The sequence below is a fragment of the Amblyomma maculatum genome, chromosome 5 (genome assembly GCF_055883805.1).
Source record: "Amblyomma maculatum isolate TAMU_Amacu chromosome 5, ASM5588380v1, whole genome shotgun sequence".
NCBI classification, from domain to species: domain Eukaryota; kingdom Metazoa; phylum Arthropoda; class Arachnida; order Ixodida; family Ixodidae; genus Amblyomma; species Amblyomma maculatum.
In genome coordinates this window covers 12,513,525-12,530,742 of record NC_139348.1, presented here as the reverse complement: position 1 = coordinate 12,530,742, position 17,218 = coordinate 12,513,525, and the positions used below count along the sequence as shown (strand labels likewise).

The 17,218-nt window shown below is 43.6% G+C and overlaps 1 protein-coding gene and 1 long non-coding RNA gene across 3 annotated transcripts in view; one reads left to right on the top strand and one right to left on the bottom strand.

The window, feature by feature from the left end:
• Nucleotides 1-7,151: 7,151 nt before the first annotated feature.
• On the top strand, nt 7,152-13,142 carry LOC146187764 (uncharacterized). Its single transcript, XR_014707439.1, has 2 exons — nt 7,152-7,567; nt 12,993-13,142. It is a non-coding gene; the product is annotated as an uncharacterized LOC146187764 (long non-coding RNA).
• A 2,445-nt stretch (nt 13,143-15,587) lies between these two features.
• LOC146187761 (uncharacterized) overlaps nt 15,588-17,218 on the bottom strand; it is a 40,915-nt gene continuing 39,284 nt past the window's right edge. The window contains exons 1-2 of one of the 2 annotated variants that reach the window (XR_014707438.1): nt 16,886-17,211; nt 15,588-16,418 (exon numbers count right to left, since the gene is read on the bottom strand). Coding sequence is in view for 1 of the 2 variants with exons in the window: in XM_084603526.1 (XP_084459652.1) it covers nt 16,254-16,418 (165 nt within the window). In the remaining variant the exon portion in view is untranslated. Of the gene's footprint in view, nt 16,419-16,885; nt 17,212-17,218 lie in introns of those variants that run through there. The other variant, XM_084603526.1, reaches the window with a different exon arrangement.

Genomic DNA, 17,218 nt, shown 5'->3' with positions numbered 1-17,218 from the left:
AAACCCAGATATGTTCTTTACAAGATGATTTAATTCTTTGCCAATTTGTTCCCTGGTGTATCAACATACCTACCCCTCCACCCTTTCTTTCCGTTCTCGTTCTGTTGCACCCTTCCCAGACGTAGCCTTCTATAAACGGCGGATCTTCTAGATCCCTGAGATGAGTCTCGCAAAGAGCGTACACACCTATTTTGTCATCCTTCAACTGCTGTTCTATCTCTAGCCATTTCGCTCTTTTTCTACCTCCTTGCATGTTTAGCTGTAGGAGCTGTAGTTTAGGAGCTGTAGCATAGCAGCGCCACCGGCGGATATTATGCGTGATCCTTCCCTCGAGCAGTGGGAGGCCGTGTTGGCCAGCTCAGACCCGGTCGTCCAGACCAGGGCCGTGGAGTGGGCCACCCAGGTCGCCGTCAGCCATACATACTCTCTGACGAAAATAAAGTTTTTCCATCCATCCATCCATCCATCCATCACCGTTTCCTGCGCTGGCCCGACGGGCCACAGTAATGACGTACGTACCGCGAACGACGTCCATTGGTCCGTCTCGCTGGCTGACGGGAGAAGGATGGGTTTCTACCGCTCGCTGCACGCTTTTCCCTCGCCACGGCCAGACTGAATCCAGCGGCGCGCGCTCATCGGCTGTTTCTTTTTTTTTTTTCGCGCTCGCGGAGTGCCACGCCCCACCTCCCGCCAAACGCGCAGGACGAAGGGGAAATTGTCTTGCGGAGGCTAGACGACCTCGGGCAGGAGAGTGAAAAACCTTTGCGAGGGAACGGAAGGAGAGAAGCATGACAGAATCGGGTGATCGCGGTTATTAGTTACTCTTTTCAAAAAAAAACTTTTGCGGCCTTGCGTTCTAGGGGCGAAGTCTCACAGTCACCGGGGAAGAAAATATTTTCGACCGGAGGGTGGACAGTGGGCCTTTAAGCCACAGAATCCTTGGCCTACATCGTTTTAATTCACTCGTTTTCATTATCGGGATAAAAATTCAAGCGCTGAAGAGCGTGAAGGACTGTCCGTTGAACATGCATGGGTACATGAACGCAGCCGCGGTATCCAAGTTGAAACGGACGTTCAGGGCACAAGATTAATTCCCGGGTCGCTCGAAATTGAATTTGCTTTCCTGCTTTGCCAAGGGGCTTTTGCTTTTTTTCTTCTCGCTTTGTAGAAGCACTATTATGCCAAGGGGTCCCAGAAACGATGACAGGGAAAATAGGGCTGAAAACCGTGATAATCGCTCCGAAATGGCCGAAATGAGAGAAAGTTTAAATTTCATCAACGAACAATTCGAGACGTTCAAGAAGCAGCTTAGCGCAGTTTTGACAGAAAATCAGGAAATAAAGAAAGAAAATGAGTGTCTTCGAAGCAGATGCACTGAGAACGAAAGGCGAATAACAGCACTTGAATGTAAACTGGTTCAGTGTGAGCAGTATTCGCGACGATGCAACTTGGAGATTAAAGGAGTGACTGAAACCGATCAAGAAGATCTTGAGTCTATTGTCGGGAAAATGGGTGATGCTGTGGGAGTGGCTATATCTCCTGCGGATGTCGAGACTTGTCATCGCGTGCCGACACGGAATGCAGAAGTGAGGAACATTATCGTCCAGTTTAGGAGCCGCAGGCTGCGGGACGATGTGCTTGAAAGGGCCAGGAAACAACGTCTGACGACCGCTTCGCTGGACTTGCCGCCTCCTAAGGCCCGTGTTAAAGACAATGCTAACGACACTGCTGACGACAGTGCTGCTGACGCCAACAGGGCTACTCCGATATATGTAAACGAGCACTTATGCCCCCGTTTGAAAGAACTTCTCTCCTTGGCTGTTGCTAGAAAGCGCCAGTTTCACTGGAAATTCGTTTGGACACGAAATGGACGGATCTTCGCACGTCAGGTGGAGGGCAGTACAGTAGTTGAGATCAACTCTGCTGAAAGTCTTAATATGATTGCGTAGAACTAGTGTAATAAAGATATGCAATCTTTCTTCATGGCTACGCACGAGGATTATCAGGAGTTTGTTTTACCCGAATCGCTGAAACTATGTCCTGGTAACCAACACCTAGAAACTGTTCTTCATATCAACGCTTGTTCTCTCGTAAAAAAAAATGATCAATTCACGCTGTTTCTCGAACAATTTGCCTTCAGATTTACAATTATAATGATAACCGAAACATGGTTTTCTGCACAGGATAGTGCACCTTATCTAAGTGACTATAAGTTTTTTTCTGCGCATCGAACTGACAAACGTGGTGGCGGTGTAGCGATTTATGTTTCGGACACAATATCTTGCGATGAATTGCCCAATTTTACGGTTGTAAGCCCAAATTATGAGGCTCTATGTTTGCAAAACAGCAACACCCTTTTCTGTGTTATGTATCGCCCCCCTTCTGCTAATACTAGTGCTTTTTTAGATTTTGTTGACTCTGTTCTCGATTTTGCCTCCACTAATGGCTTAAGGCTGGTTTTAGGTGGTGATATGAACATCAATCTTTCTATACAAAGCGTTGCAAAAAAAGAACTAGTGAACAAAATAACATCCACTGGTTTTCGGAACGTAATCGTTACCCCTACTCGTGTAACTCCAACGACTTCTACAGTTTTGGATCTGTTCATAACTAATGTTTGTACTCCCGTGGTGGCAGCTGGCACTATAAGCTCTGGCATCAGTGATCATTGTCCCATATTCATGGCTTATTCGCACTCCACTCCTCGAGCAAAGGCACGTGTCCCCATAATTAAATATCAAAGCATCAGTAATTCTAGCTTGGAGTTATTTCGGAACAGAATCCACAACAACGACTGGTCTGCGGTTCTGAAAGAAAGCACGGCAGACAACGCCTACAATACCTTTATGTCTATGTTTCTGAACATTTACACATCTTGTTTTCCTCTAAAAAACCTTAAGCTTCATAGGCGTGCGCGAAAACCGTGGATCCATCCGGAGCACATTCATTTAATTCGTCAAAGGAACAAACTCTACAGTGCATTTTTAAAAACCAAGGACCCAACAGCGTTTGAAGCATTCAAAAAACTTCGCAATAAAATTACGGCCGAACTGAAAAAAGCAAGGGCACACTATTACCAACACCTGTTCAGTGAAGTGTCTATTGGTCGACCAGACCGAACTTGGCAAATTATCAATGACGCGCTTGGAACGTGCCCTAACCGCCCTGATATGCTCGAGATCATAGTTGACGGTGAACCAGTTTCCGGATCTGCATTATCTGACCGCTTTAACGCCCACTTCGCCGCCAGACCAAAGAAAGGCTCATCACTTAGTAAAGTTTCGTGCTGCCTACAGGCAAATTCCACAAAGACCATGTTCTTAAAACCCACAGATGAATCTGAAGTGTTCAACACGTTTCTTTCCCTGAAGAATAGTAAAGCCCTTGACATTGACAGCATCCAGATTAAACCTATCAAACATGTCCTTGATCTCTTATGTCCGTACTTAGTGCATGTATTTAATCTTTCGCTAGCATCTGGCACATTTCCTAACGACATGAAACGTGCAAAAGTCTCTGTTATATTCAAAGGAGGAAACCGGAACGATGTAAGCAACTACAGACCAATATCTATAATTCCAATCTTTTCTAAGGGTCTTGAGAAGATTATGCTCACCCGACTAGACGGTTTTTTTACTAAGCACAATATTTTATCTGACTGTCAGCATGGTTTTCGGAAGGGTAGGTCAACGGAATCTGCTCTTCTGCTGCAAAAAGAAATCATCATTAAAAACATTGAAGCTAATAAGTTAACACTGGGAATTTATATAGACTTCAGTAAAGCCTTTGATTCAATATGTCACACAACCCTCCTTAACAAGTTAGATTATTATGGTGTCCGAGGGCTAACAAATACTCTTCTGCAGTCATACCTAGCCGGCCGATCCCAGTGTGTTCACATTAATGGCTACTATTCCGCTTTCCAACCGATTTCATCTGGTGTCCCACAAGGCAGTATTCTTGGGCCATTTTTATTTAATGTCTACGTTAATGATCTTATGCGTACTGATGATAATGCCGTATTTGTATTATATGCGGATGATTCAAGTTTGTTCTTTAGCTCAACTAATGAAGCCGAATTGTTTGAAATGGCGAATAGGGCGTTGTCAAAAGTACTGAAATGGTCCGAAGTAAACAGCTTAGAAATAAATGGGAAAAAAACAAAAGCAATTTTATTTGCTCCTAAAAACAAACGTCTGGCCTGTAGTCGGGAGCTAAAATTAGGTCTCCGTAAAATAGATATCGTTAAACAGCATAAAATCCTAGGTGTGACATTTTCCAATCAGATGACATGGGACAGTCATGTTGAACAAGTGGCTAAAAAACTTTCGTCTGCTGCAGGTGCCTTATTTAGAACGCGCGACCTCTTTCCTATGTCTGTCAGACTACAAGTGTACCATGCCCTCTTCCGCTCACACCTTAACTACTGCACGCTAGTATGGGGGACGACCACCAAACAAAACATCAGTACACTTCTGCGTCTAGAAAAAAAAGCCATACGTTGCATAAACAAAGTACCATTTTTGCATCCTTCAGCCGAGCTATTCCGTCAGCATCATATAATCAATATTAAGTCTCTTTATAGTTACCATCTTCTCCACCACCTCCATTTTGCTAATGAAAAGTATAAAGAATTTCTAATTACGCTCTCGGGTGCAACATTACGCTGCAATATTTCTAAAACACGTGCACCTGAAAAATGGACAATTCCGCACCACCGAACAAATTACCTTCTGCAGTCATTAAGTTATACAGTGCCAATGTTGCTAAATAAGTTCAATTTATCCACTCTTAGTAACGCTGTACTAACACGCAAAGTTTTACGTTCAATGTTTATAGGCTGACCTGTGTTTTGCTGTTTCCAGTGTAAAATGGTACCGCGTGTAATATACATAGTAGATTGAGTTTTGTGTCCGTCATGTTGTAATTATCGGTTTGTTGTAATATTTTGTGTATGTAAACGCTAGTCTTTATATAACACCCTGATATAACTTATATTTTTCACTTCATTCGTCTCATTTGTATGTCTGTGATAAAATATCAGTTTTGTTTTTTTTTTTTTTTTTTTTTTTCCCAAGTAGCAACTGATCTCTTGTACTCATTTTTTGTACTGCTGTCACTGTTGCCTGCCGCCGGTTTCCAGGCCCCGTCAAGCTGTCCCTACAGCTTTTTGCCTGGGAGACCGTCAACATTGTAAAATGTTGAAAATAAAAGTGACTTGACTTGACTTGCAGTAACGCACTTGCACAATTGAACCGCTGAACGATTATGGTCTAATTGCAATAGTTTTTTTATAGTTATTTGATACTGCCCATGGTAAACTCAGTTGATATATCTGGCTGGCTTATAGAAATTTCTTGCAAAAAGGGTCTTGGGTTCGCGCTGCAAGCTTTCATGCTCTACGTGCTTCCAGCATTAACACACGCTCGACGCCATGACTAGAGCACTGCACCTGATTTTCCGGTCCGGACCCGGCCCATGCCCACCGTTTAAAGGCCGAGCCCAGCCCGGCCCCATTCACACATGAACCAGGCGCATACCTGGCCCGCGTTTCCGCGACTAGGCCCGCCACGGGCCCGACAAAGTCTGCATGCGCAGACGCCTTAAAAATGTACTGCTTACCGCCAGTACATAAAAATATGCCAAGATGAGACAAAAAAAAAAAAAAAAAAAACTTGCAGGAATATTCTTCTCAACAAATAAAAAGGGCAGTAGAGTAGTACCTGTAGAAGAAAAAGGTTTCGTCAAGAAAGTTTTGGGAAGACATTTTACTCCTCTGTCTACAATACGCTTTCTCTTATTCGGCGTCAAATAAATCACTGGACCAAATTTAGCGGCAGGATTCCTTCATTTCCAAAAGAAGCTGTATACACAGAAAGCCCTGGCCCACGGCCCGTTCCCGTGCAGTGTTTTACCGGCCCCCTGTCCCACTGGACCAAATTTAGCGGCAGGATTCCTTCATTTCCAAAAGAAGCTGTATACACAGAAAGCCCTGGCCCACGGCCCGTTCCCGTGCAGTGTTTTACCGGCCCCCTGTCCCACTGGACCAAATTTAGCGGCAGGATTCCTTCATTTCCAAAAGAAGCTGTATACACAGAAAGCCCTGGCCCACGGCCCGTTCCCGTGCAGTGTTTTACCGGCCCCCTGTCCCAATCCCGATCACGTATATAACACAAGCAAATATACGGGACGTCGTATCAAACACGTATGGCGAGCTTAGTACGGATCACACATATACTCTTTCATATATGTACTACAATCAGCTGAATACGGCAGCGACGATGTCTTGCGATGTGTTTGCTAACACGTTGGAATGGCCGCAGAGCATAGCGTGGCGGAACGTCCGTGGCCACGATGCCGATCTTCTCTGTCTCTTACTCAAGTGATTAAGAGGGACACACTACCACTTTCAGGACTAGATCATACCTCCTAAACCTCCTGCGTCCCTTTTGTTTTCCTGAATACATTCGAGGGGTGCACATACATCATGACTGATGTTTTGTGGTCGTGTGCGCCTCTCAGCTAGCAGTTCTAGTGAAATGATGCCGAGACAACGAGAACGCCGAATTGTTATCCTTTCGAACAATCGTCTTCATAACGGTGCGGACGAGTTCTTCGTTAACTTCCGGGTAAAAGGAGCAACATGCAGGACGACTTGTCTGACGACGGCGACCGCTAATTGACAAAAAAATAAAATAAAAATGAAATAAGAATGGAGTTTATAATGAAATTGCTACGCCTTTGTATATGAAGCTGTACTCATTATGGTGCGTTACAAAACGTGAGCAGACACAAAAGCAGATGCAGAAGGATTGTGTGTGTCAATGTCAAGCGAGACAAAAATGTGACGTGTAGGCCTATAAAATTTGAAAAATAAATATATATAATAAAAGTTGCTTGTATTCATATGGATCCCAAAATGGCCTAATCGCACGTGTGTCGCACCCGCCACCTATAAGGAGTAAATAATGTTTCTTTCTCTTGTTTTAGTAGTAACTCACACCATTTGGCCCCAAATCTAGCCCTTGTTAACAATCTTTTTCCTCATTTATTTTTTTTTTCACAGACATCTTTTTACCATGTATACAAGCATGGCCTCCGAGATCACCAAACGATGCTTGTATACATGGTAAAAAGATGTCTGTGAAAAAAAAAATAAATGAGGAAAAAGATTGTTAACAAGGGCTAGATTTGGGGCTAAATGGTGTGAGTTACTACTAAAACAAGAGAAAGAAACATTATTTACTCCTTATAGGTGGCGGGTGCGACACACGTGCGATTAGGCCATTTTGGGATCCATTGGTCAATGGTGACATGTGACATCTTGTTCTGTACTTGTACAAGTTCGCGCTGTTCCGATTTCCCGATGAATCTTTTGCTGTAGAGTATGTTAATGTAATTCAGGGGCACGACGCAGTCGTCAAACGTAACTCAAAAACCTTGCCGACGTTCAGCGGCCCTTCGACAGAAGGTCAATTGGGTAAACGTTGCCTGGCCCGAGAGGATAAAAAACGGCGGGCAACTGGCTCATCAAAGCTGCTCGTCGCGCAAGCTGTCAAGTTCAGCCGTAAGTATACAGACTATTATTGTATTTTTTGCAGATGTAGAACTGGCGCCCTTGCATTGAGCCAGATAGCGCTGCTATTTCGCTGTGGCGGTATGCATGCATGTTTATCAAGAAGGAGGAATAGACCGCGTATCTCCGCCACCTGCGTCTGGCACTTCGCCTCGGATGCTGGCTGGTGTGCGTTGTTCTTCGGCCAGGTTGATCGCGCCCAGCTGGGTCTCAGGGTCAGAGCTGTGCAGGGTCTCCCAAGTTCTTTGGTTATTTATATTTACGGCCCTCCTTGGGGAAAAGGGGCATGCACGTAGTCCTCAACATGTCGACAGTGCAGTAATTTTTTTCCCAACGTTGGTATTAAGGGAGAAAAAATACGATGTCACGCCACAGAAAGACTTTTGGCACATATCGCAGTGTCCGGATTTTGCAATAACGTAAACAAGTGGAGCCATGGTTAAAATACTTTGTGCTTGTTTCTGTACTCTGAAGGGACGGAAGAGGAAAAGTTTTTCAAGAACTGGTCCTAGATACCAAAAACCGGCGTTATTGGGTTTTTCAGATGCCGTAATTTTTTTACCGGCGAATGTTTATCCATGTTTTTGGGTTAGAACCGGAAAGTACATTGCCTGCTTGTGCCGTCTGATTTTTTTTTTTTTTAACGATATTTACTGCCTAAGGGCATCAGTAGGGTATGAGATGAAGAATGAAGAAATGTATAAATTAATGGAAAAAGGTTGGGTGATTTTATGAAGTCAAGGAGTCCCTGCGTCCAGGTGATATACGAGGCAGGATTGTTTGCTGGCAGGCTAGCTTTCGCCAAGTGCCGGGATTCGTGTCAATTTCAGTGCTGGGCAGTCCCACAGCAAGTCGGCTTCAACATTTTTGTTCTTGCATATCGGACACCGTGGGTGGGGATATGTGTCCCCGCCCAGGGTGTTCGATATGTAAAAACAAAAATGAACATAGTCATTGCTTTTTCAGAGCAAGAGCTCAATTTTGAACTGTGGCATTTGTATGTTAAGGCAAGTGATGTCATTCACAAGCCATAATAATGCAGCTGCATGGGAACAGCTATCAAGAGGTTTTGGAAAGGGGAGAGAAGGACAAAAAAAAATCAAAATAACAAATCAGAGTATACTATACCTGCCAAGCATGGCATTATCTGAAACAATTCAAGGGGGAACCAAAGTAAGAAGTAATGAGAAACAAACATGTTTGAAAAAACAATTGGAGCTTATGCTTTTACAGGAGGGGGGGCGGGGATCCAGAGTATGCACATGTGCTATGAATAAACTGTACTATTTACACTTTATGGGATTGTTTTCATGACTAGTTGTGGCAGAGAGGAAATATATTTAAGGAATACTAATGCTTCTTTCAAGATATTGTTGCAAGATAACGACAACGAAGTGTTTCCTTCACTTGCCTCGTGGAAGGGACAGGGAGATAACAAAGTGGGCCTGGTTCCATGTTGCTGCTCGCGGCTATGCTAGTTGAGGCTGTTGTAAATATACTGTAAATACATAGAGTTTTCACGTAACAATATTTGCTCCCGTTGGTTCCAATGCTCTAAATTTATGGATTAGATATGCCACCCTATAATTTGTGCCCCTTGAAGATTTAAAGCCCAACATGGAGAATAAATAAATTTCAACAACCTTACGGCCCATCTGATTGAAATGCTGGGAAACTGCCTTTGGGAGGGCTTTGCCTGTGTCTGCCCGATGTTCATTTACCCTTCTGTTCATTGATTGCCCTGTCTCTTTCGGACAAGTTCGGAGCCATAATTGAAAACCTGCTTGAAAAGCCATGCCCTTTGCTGACTGCAAATATCGCTCTGTAGGATGAGCAAATGAATGCGCTTCCTCGACTGCCATGGGCAAGGCACTGAAACGTGGGGTGCAGCACAGATGTCCGCACAGCTTCTCCGCACCTCCAGTTCCCCCAATTTACTGCATGTAACACACTGCTCCCCTGCAAGTTCACCGTCGTCTGGGGAAGCCATCGCGCAGGGCGAGCCACGAAACTCGCTTACCAGTGACGACTTGAAATGTGCCCATGCCACAAAAGTGTAATGCGATGATCAATTACAGTACTGGTACCGGCAGCTGATCAGAGTTATCAAAGCTTATGCTACGCCGCACGTTCAGACTATAAGGATGGTCGACTCTGGCAAAAAACAAAACAGATCTGCCGCTCCAAACGGCCTGGAGTAGAAGTTGCAGTGAAGGCATGTTCGCGAATGTGGCAGTTAGTCTTACCGTCATATTCATGACTGCGCCTTCACTCGAACTTCTACTCCAAGCAGCCCCTGAGGCCCGTTTTTCGTTTCAGAAAACAACCTCCACTCGAATAACTCCCACAGTGCCAGAGAGAACTCGAGTTTTCTCAAGAATCTCTAGTCGGCAATGCCGCTGCCTTGGCGCCGCTCCTCGACCACTCCACTTGTAAACACTGAGGACATCACATCGTTTGCTCGCTGTGTGGACTTTGTTCTACCGGTATACCAAACTTCACGAAAGTGGATATGACGAGGTTGCACCAAACCTTTCTCTAAAGCATTGGCTGAAAGTGACAGCGACCCAGGACATCTGGCACGTTATCGTTTTACAGGTGTGGCCGTGGCCTCTTGCTGCCCGTGCCGAGCTTTTATAACTGTGATCAGCCGCCGGTACCAGTACTGTAATTGATTATCGTATTATGCTCATGTGGTGTGGGTACATTTCAAGTCGTTGCCGATGAAGTGAACAACTTTTCGGAGCCTACTGAGTGCAGAGTTGAGGCGCGCATTTCACGGTTAATGGTGAGCTTGAAGGTGGACTCGAGCTGTGGGGGAGGCGCACTCCTTCCATAGCTCGCCCTTTCTGATGAACGGCGGCAAACTTGTTGTGGGGGAACAGCATGTCGCAAGCAGTAAGCTGGGGTGCACCGAAGGCGCGGTGGGGCTGTGCGGACATCTGTGCTGCACCCCACGCATCAATGGCTTGCCTGTCACCTGAGGGTACGTAGTGCGTCTTCGGACGCGCGGCACTGTCGAGGGAGTGCATTGGTGTGCTTGTCCTACGGATGGATATTCGCTGCCAGCGAAGGCATTCTCTTCAAGCACATTTTCAGTTAGGGCTCCGAATTCAGGTGTATGCGCTGAAACGCACTGTGAAGCAGCATGCAGGTTTTCACCGTTTGCCCCCGAGCCCTCTGAAAGCCAAAGCCATGTTCATAGAAAGTGCCGGCTTTTACTTTTTTTTTTTCCAATGTATTTTGATGTCTGTCAAAGCATGGCAATAAAAAAAAAGGCAAAGGGCGAGAACATCTCACACCAACCGAAGTATTCACACCATTTCTCAAAGCCTATGTCATGTACTGCGTAAACTCTACGTCACCAGCAGCGACTGTTGCCAGGCGCAAAAGCATTTTTGGTCGTTTTTCACAGCCACCCTTTTCATCTAGCCCGCAAAACAAGTTCCACTATGCTCTTAACATCCAACTTGCTTGCGAAGGTTGTTTAGAAGACTCAACATGAAAAACTAAGCGTGCTACTTTAGCACACAGTTTTCGGGCCAAAAGTACGCCTTAATTTCATCCCCATACGCCATTTGCGCTGCTTCGAGTGGAGAGAGAACTTGTCAGAAGAAATGCCGAGTTGGATTCATGAATCCAAATTGGCCCTGAAGTGGAGGAGTGGCTGTTTTCTCCACTCCAAGCACTGGTGGTAGAGCATCGAGTCGAGGCACGTTTACAATATGGGCGCTAGTTGGCATTCATGTGAGAAAACCATTGAGAACTTACAGTACAAGAATCAAACTGAACTTGGTGGTCTATATTGCTGAGACTTTCAGTTTGCACATCCCATTCCTATTATACCTGCAATGCAGTTGCAGGCTTTCAGGCACTGTTAAAACATTCACAGCGCCACTTGGTTTCGCATTCAGTGGGAGTACCCATTTCATGGCAGTTGTATCAACACATGAAGCTCATGATAATTTTTGATGGCAATGTTTGTACCTCCAGCCGTCAGTCAGGATTTTAATTGAGATGTCCCAAGTTTGGTCAAAAGGTTTTCTGTGGGTAAAATTAATGATAGAGCACCTGTTGGGAGCAGCTTGGCTCCACAGAAAATTTCAACTGTACTGATATTTTGAGGTATGCAATTGTATGTTACCAAAGCTTTACTTGTTTCGTTTGCTGTTTCTTCCAAATTCGCTTGTATTATAGTCACAAATGCATGCATTCAAGATTAAGCGGAAAGGGAAGGGTTCGAGAACTTGGGTTTTGTATTTTCTACACCGCTAAAAAGATAAACTGTTCATGCAGTGAAGTTTGTAATATAACAGTGTTTTTTTTTTATATAAATGCTGCTGTGTAAAAACAAAATTTCGTTGTAAATTAGGATGGATTAGGGCGGACGTTAAGAAGCGGCAGATGTTTTTTTTTTTTCTTTCTTGTTTTTTTGCCAGAGTAGACCGTCCTTCTCGTCTGAACGTGCAAAGAGTAGCATAAGCTATGGTGGATGCGAATGTTAAGAAGCGGCACATTTATCTTTTTTTTTTTTGCGAGAGTTGTCCATTTTTGCATTTATAAATCAACGAAAGCATGCGGTCAGCTGCGATCATGACACCGGCTTTTAGAAGGGCAGTACTGGTATATCTAACCTGACCAGATTTGGGCTGCATTTGAGAATTTTAGTCACTTATTTTGCATTAATAGGGGCTGCCATATTTGTTACAGCTTACAGTATTTATTATTTTGTTACAGTATTTGATTGTTTTAAATGTTAAAAAGAGGGCTTTAATTTGTGTCTTGTTTCCTTCCTCTTCAGTTCATGCGATGTCAAAATTTCCCCACCTACCTTACTCTATGGTCCAGAGTTTTTTGTGTCACAAATTCAACAATGCAGCGAGTGCACTGAAGAAAGCAAGCAAAGAATCAAACAGGAAGGGTCAGGGTTCGGGCTAGTGGGTAATCTACATGAGGTTCCATAGCGCACATTAAAGAAGGGACAGAACACAAGCACTCGTGTTCGGTCCTTTTCTTGATGCGCACTATGGAACCTCATGCATAAACGAGAAGTATGTTTCACTTCTCATTCTCTGATAAAAAAAAAAAAATGCTTCCAAGATTCTAACCCGCACTCCTTTACTCTGAAAAATGGAACTATTATATTCATGTCAGGATCAGATAAAAAAACAGAATGCCCCGTTGTGGTTTCCATTACAGGTTGGTGGCTTTGCCATAGTCTACATTTCAAATACGGCGTTTCAGACATTGCAGTTTCCAACTCCAGCTCAGCTTTTTTTACTTTTGTTTTGTCATCATTCATAACCATGTTAAGAAGGAACAAACCATCTGGTTTCTAAAGCTAGTTCTTGTAGCAGTATATGATTGAATGTTAAAAAGCCTACCTTAATTTGTGTCTTGTTTTCTTCCTTTTCAGTACACGTTGCGTCCAAAGTTTGGAACCTATCCAGATCTGCGGTCCGGACTTTCTACTTGCTTTCGTTTAGCACGAGATCAGTGTTTTGCTACTCTATATAATGGTGTATTGTAGCACTGTTTCTTGAAAATTAAACTCTGTAAATAGATATTGAGTGGCATAGGCGTATTTCCTTTCCATGGACTGTATTGTGATTTAATGATGCGTGATATGGTATGGCAGAAATTGTTTGCTGCGAGTACTATGAAAGACCCCATAGTGGAGGGCTTTGGAAATTTCGACCACCTGGGGTTCTTTAATGTGCACTGACATTGCACAGCACTCAGGCGCCTTGCTTTCCACTTCCATCAAAAAGTTGCTGCTGCGGCCGGGATTCGATCCCACATCCTTGGGCACAGAAGTCTTGGATGGATGGAAGGATAGAATATAGGAGCATCCCCTTTGAAACGGGGTGGTAGCAGTAGCTATCATGCTCATTTTTCTCCATATATCTCAATTATTGATTTATAGTAGTTAACTAAACCATCATTCTATTTATTAAATTTTCCTCCTACATTACTAACATTATGTCACTTCTCTGCTTTTAAGCCACCAATCTTCCAGCCGTTTTTTGCTAGTTTCTACCGCCGGTTTATTCACCCGGCCACTGTTATCTCTAAACCCCAGAGCTTCAGGAACAGTGATTGCGCCTGCATCAACTTCCGGATGGATACCATTGCATTCGAGTATAATATGGTCAATTGTTTCACTGGAGTTTCCACATACAGCACATGTGTCATCTCCATTGTTAAACTTCTTTTTGTAGCTGCGCGTTCTAAGGCACCCTGATCTAGCTTCAAAAAGTAGGGCACTGCCTCTTGAGTTATCAAAGAAATCTTCCTTCCTGATCTGCATTTTCCACTTTCGGTATAATTCCACACTCTGTTTCTTTTCCATCGAATTTATCCAATTTTTACCTTCTGTGTTTTTCACCTGTTGCTTCATGCTCTTTATTTCTCCGTCGTTGTTACTAGCATACTAGTTAGTTTCCTAGTTCTTTTCCTCCATTGTGAGTCAACGCTTTTTAGGTACAGGTATTTAAATACCTTAGCTGCCCATCTGTTACTGTCCAATTTCCTCAGGCGTTCCTCATATAATATTTTACTCTGAGCTTCCCGTACTTCGAAAGATGCCCAGCCCATATCTCCCTGTACCGCCTCATTTGTAGTTTTGCCGTGGGCACCTAGTGCTAATCGTCCAACGGATCTCTGATTTGTTTCTAATGTCGACTGTACCTCTGATTTTAGGCACAAAACCGCATTTCCGAAAGTAAGTCCGGGCACCATAATTCCTTTCCAAATAGCCCTCAATACCTCATACCTATTCAGTTCAGTTTAGTCGTTCAGTCGTGTCCGACTCTTCGTGACCCTATGGACCATGTCACGCCACGCTTTCCAGTTTCTCACTATCTTCCTAACATCACATAACTTTATCTGCAGTGCCTCGAGGATGCCATCTAACCAACGCGTTCGCTGCCTACCCCTTCTCCGGCGACCCTCTTCTTTCCGTTCCCAACATCAAATCTTCCTCCAGCGACTCCTCTCTTCTCATCAGATGACCAAAGTAGCTGAGCTTTAACTTTAAAATTTGACCCTCCAATGAACAGTCAGTGTTTATGGTCGACAATATCGACTGATTTGATCTTCTGGCGGTCCAAGGAACTCTCAAGAGTCTTCGCCAGCACCACAATTCAAACGCGTCAATTCTTCGGTGGTCAGCCTTTTTCACAGTCCAACTCTCGCATCCATACATCACAACTGGAAAGACCATAGCATGAGTTATACGGATCTTGGTTGGCAGACTAATGTCTCTGCTCTTTACTAGGCGGTCAAGGCTAACCATTGCTCTCTACCTATTGTATCCCCACAATGCCTTATGCTTCATTATCCCGGGATTCCTTCGCCCTTTGGCCTTAAGTGATTGCTCATGCTTTCCAATGTATGCCAATCCTTCGTTTACCCATACCCCCAAATATTTATATTCTGCTACTCTAGGTATTTCAAGGCCTTGAAATTTAAGACCCTGATCAGTTGAGCCGTTGAAAATCATCAGACCCGACTTAACTGCACTGAAACTGAGGCCTAGAGCGTCCCCTTCGTCTCCGCAATACTTAACTAGAGTTTGCAAAGACTCTCGGCTAGCAGCACAATATCGTCTGCATACATCAAACCGGGGAGGCGCTGCTCTACCGCCTTTCCACCTAATCTGTATGACAGGTTAAAACCTAGGTTACTGTCTTGTATCCTCCGTTCCAGGTTTATCATATAAAGCATGAACAGCACCGTTGATAGAGGACAGCCTTGTCTTAATCCTTTGCATACTTTGACATCCTCCGTACTTCTTATCCCTTCCCACGTAATTTCTACTTTGTTATCCCGGTATATTTCCTGTGGGAAATATACCGGGATATAGTCTTGCACCCTAGCCACAGCACCACCACGGTGGGACATTGCACTCAAATGCTTTAAATAAAGATATAAAGGAAGTTGTGTCACATATATACAGACTGGGTGGGTAAAATACAGGGACGGAAATAACGGTAAGTTAGCCTAAATAACATTGACTTTTGAAAACTGTCAACCAAGGAGCATGAAAAAGGGTCATGACAATGGACACAAATGTCGCATTGAGGTGTTTGTCGGTATTGCCCTTCATTTATGTTTCTCGGTAGCTAGTTTTCAAAATGTCGGACGTATTTCCAGCATTTGGCAGCTATATTTTTGGTGCATTTTTGCTACATTTTTGTAATGCATCAAAAATATAAGCGCATCAAATTTTTCATATATTTTTAGTGCATTCCGAGAATGGTATAAATTATGCTTTTAGTATATTATTAGTATACTTTTCTTGGTTTGGAAAATATAGCTGCAACATATTTGTAATGCTCCAAAAAATATGAGCGTATCCTATTTTTCATATATTTTTAATCTATTCTAAGGGTACTTTCTGCCAGCATGAAAAATAGGTCAAGTACATTAGCAATACTTTCAAAGTACATTGTCAGTCTATAGGTGGAAGATTTTGTGAACCCTGCCAAGCTGAAGAAAGTACATTTTAAGTATGTTAGGAATAAACTCAACAGGCAAAAAGCATATTTTAAACATTTTTATATAAAGATATGCAGTGTTGTACTCCTAGTATATTTATAACATATTTGTATGGCATTGGGACAAAAAATGCGAAATTAATACGAAATAAATACAATGCGCTTGAAGTACATTTTTAGTGTGGCTGTTTTTTGCTAACTTGCAGGCTTTTGTCAGCAGTTTCCTTTGAGACGACCTGTGCCTCTGTAACCCTGCTTTTTACATTCTCTTCGCATGGCGAAGGGGGTGAAGTGGTAGCTTCTTCTTCAGGAGGCGTGTTCTCGAGCATTTCTGTGAGGACCTGAAAGAATATGAAATATGCACAACACAAATGCCAGCCTACTATGAAGAAATACATAAAAATTCATGAAAACACTGACAAAAGCATTTTCTTTCTTTAGTATCAATAACCACAGTGCCTTAGACTACATCCAAAGATTAGGAGCCTCAAGGAATTTACTATCCTGAGACGTGCTCTTCCCTGCACTCTGTTCTTTTGCATTGTGAAAAATGTAGTTGCAAGATTCTGTTCAAAAGAAGTCAGATTTATACTGATTAACAGCACAAGAGTGAGTGCAACTTTACTAACGAGCACAGAAAACTACTGCCACTGCACCAATATGGTGCATTTTGACAGATATATGTTCAGAGGGTGAATAAGAGAGAATACGAAAGTTAAACTCCGACCAAAGCTCTCAGTTTTATGCTGTACAGATATACCCCCGCGTACTACAACGCTTGATAGCACGCAATTAAAAAAAAAATTACCGTCCCACCGCGGTGGCTCAGTGGTTGTTTTGACGAATGTCGTCGAAAGAAAACAGACGGGCTGCCGAGTCACACCTTATTAACTGGTGGGCCTCGTGTCGCCGACTGGTCGCTGCGGCGCACAGGATATGTTCACACGATCCAGTATACAGTTATGGCCCTCGGGTGCCGATTGCTAGGACGCTGATTTCGAGGCAGAGGGATTTGGCCCCGCCACAGCAGATGCAAGGCGCCATGTGTAATATCCGATGTATGGAGATTCGGGCATGAGAAATATTTCCCGAGCCACTATGTCCTTCACATAGCTCTAGTCAGTTCGCGGAACGTTGAACC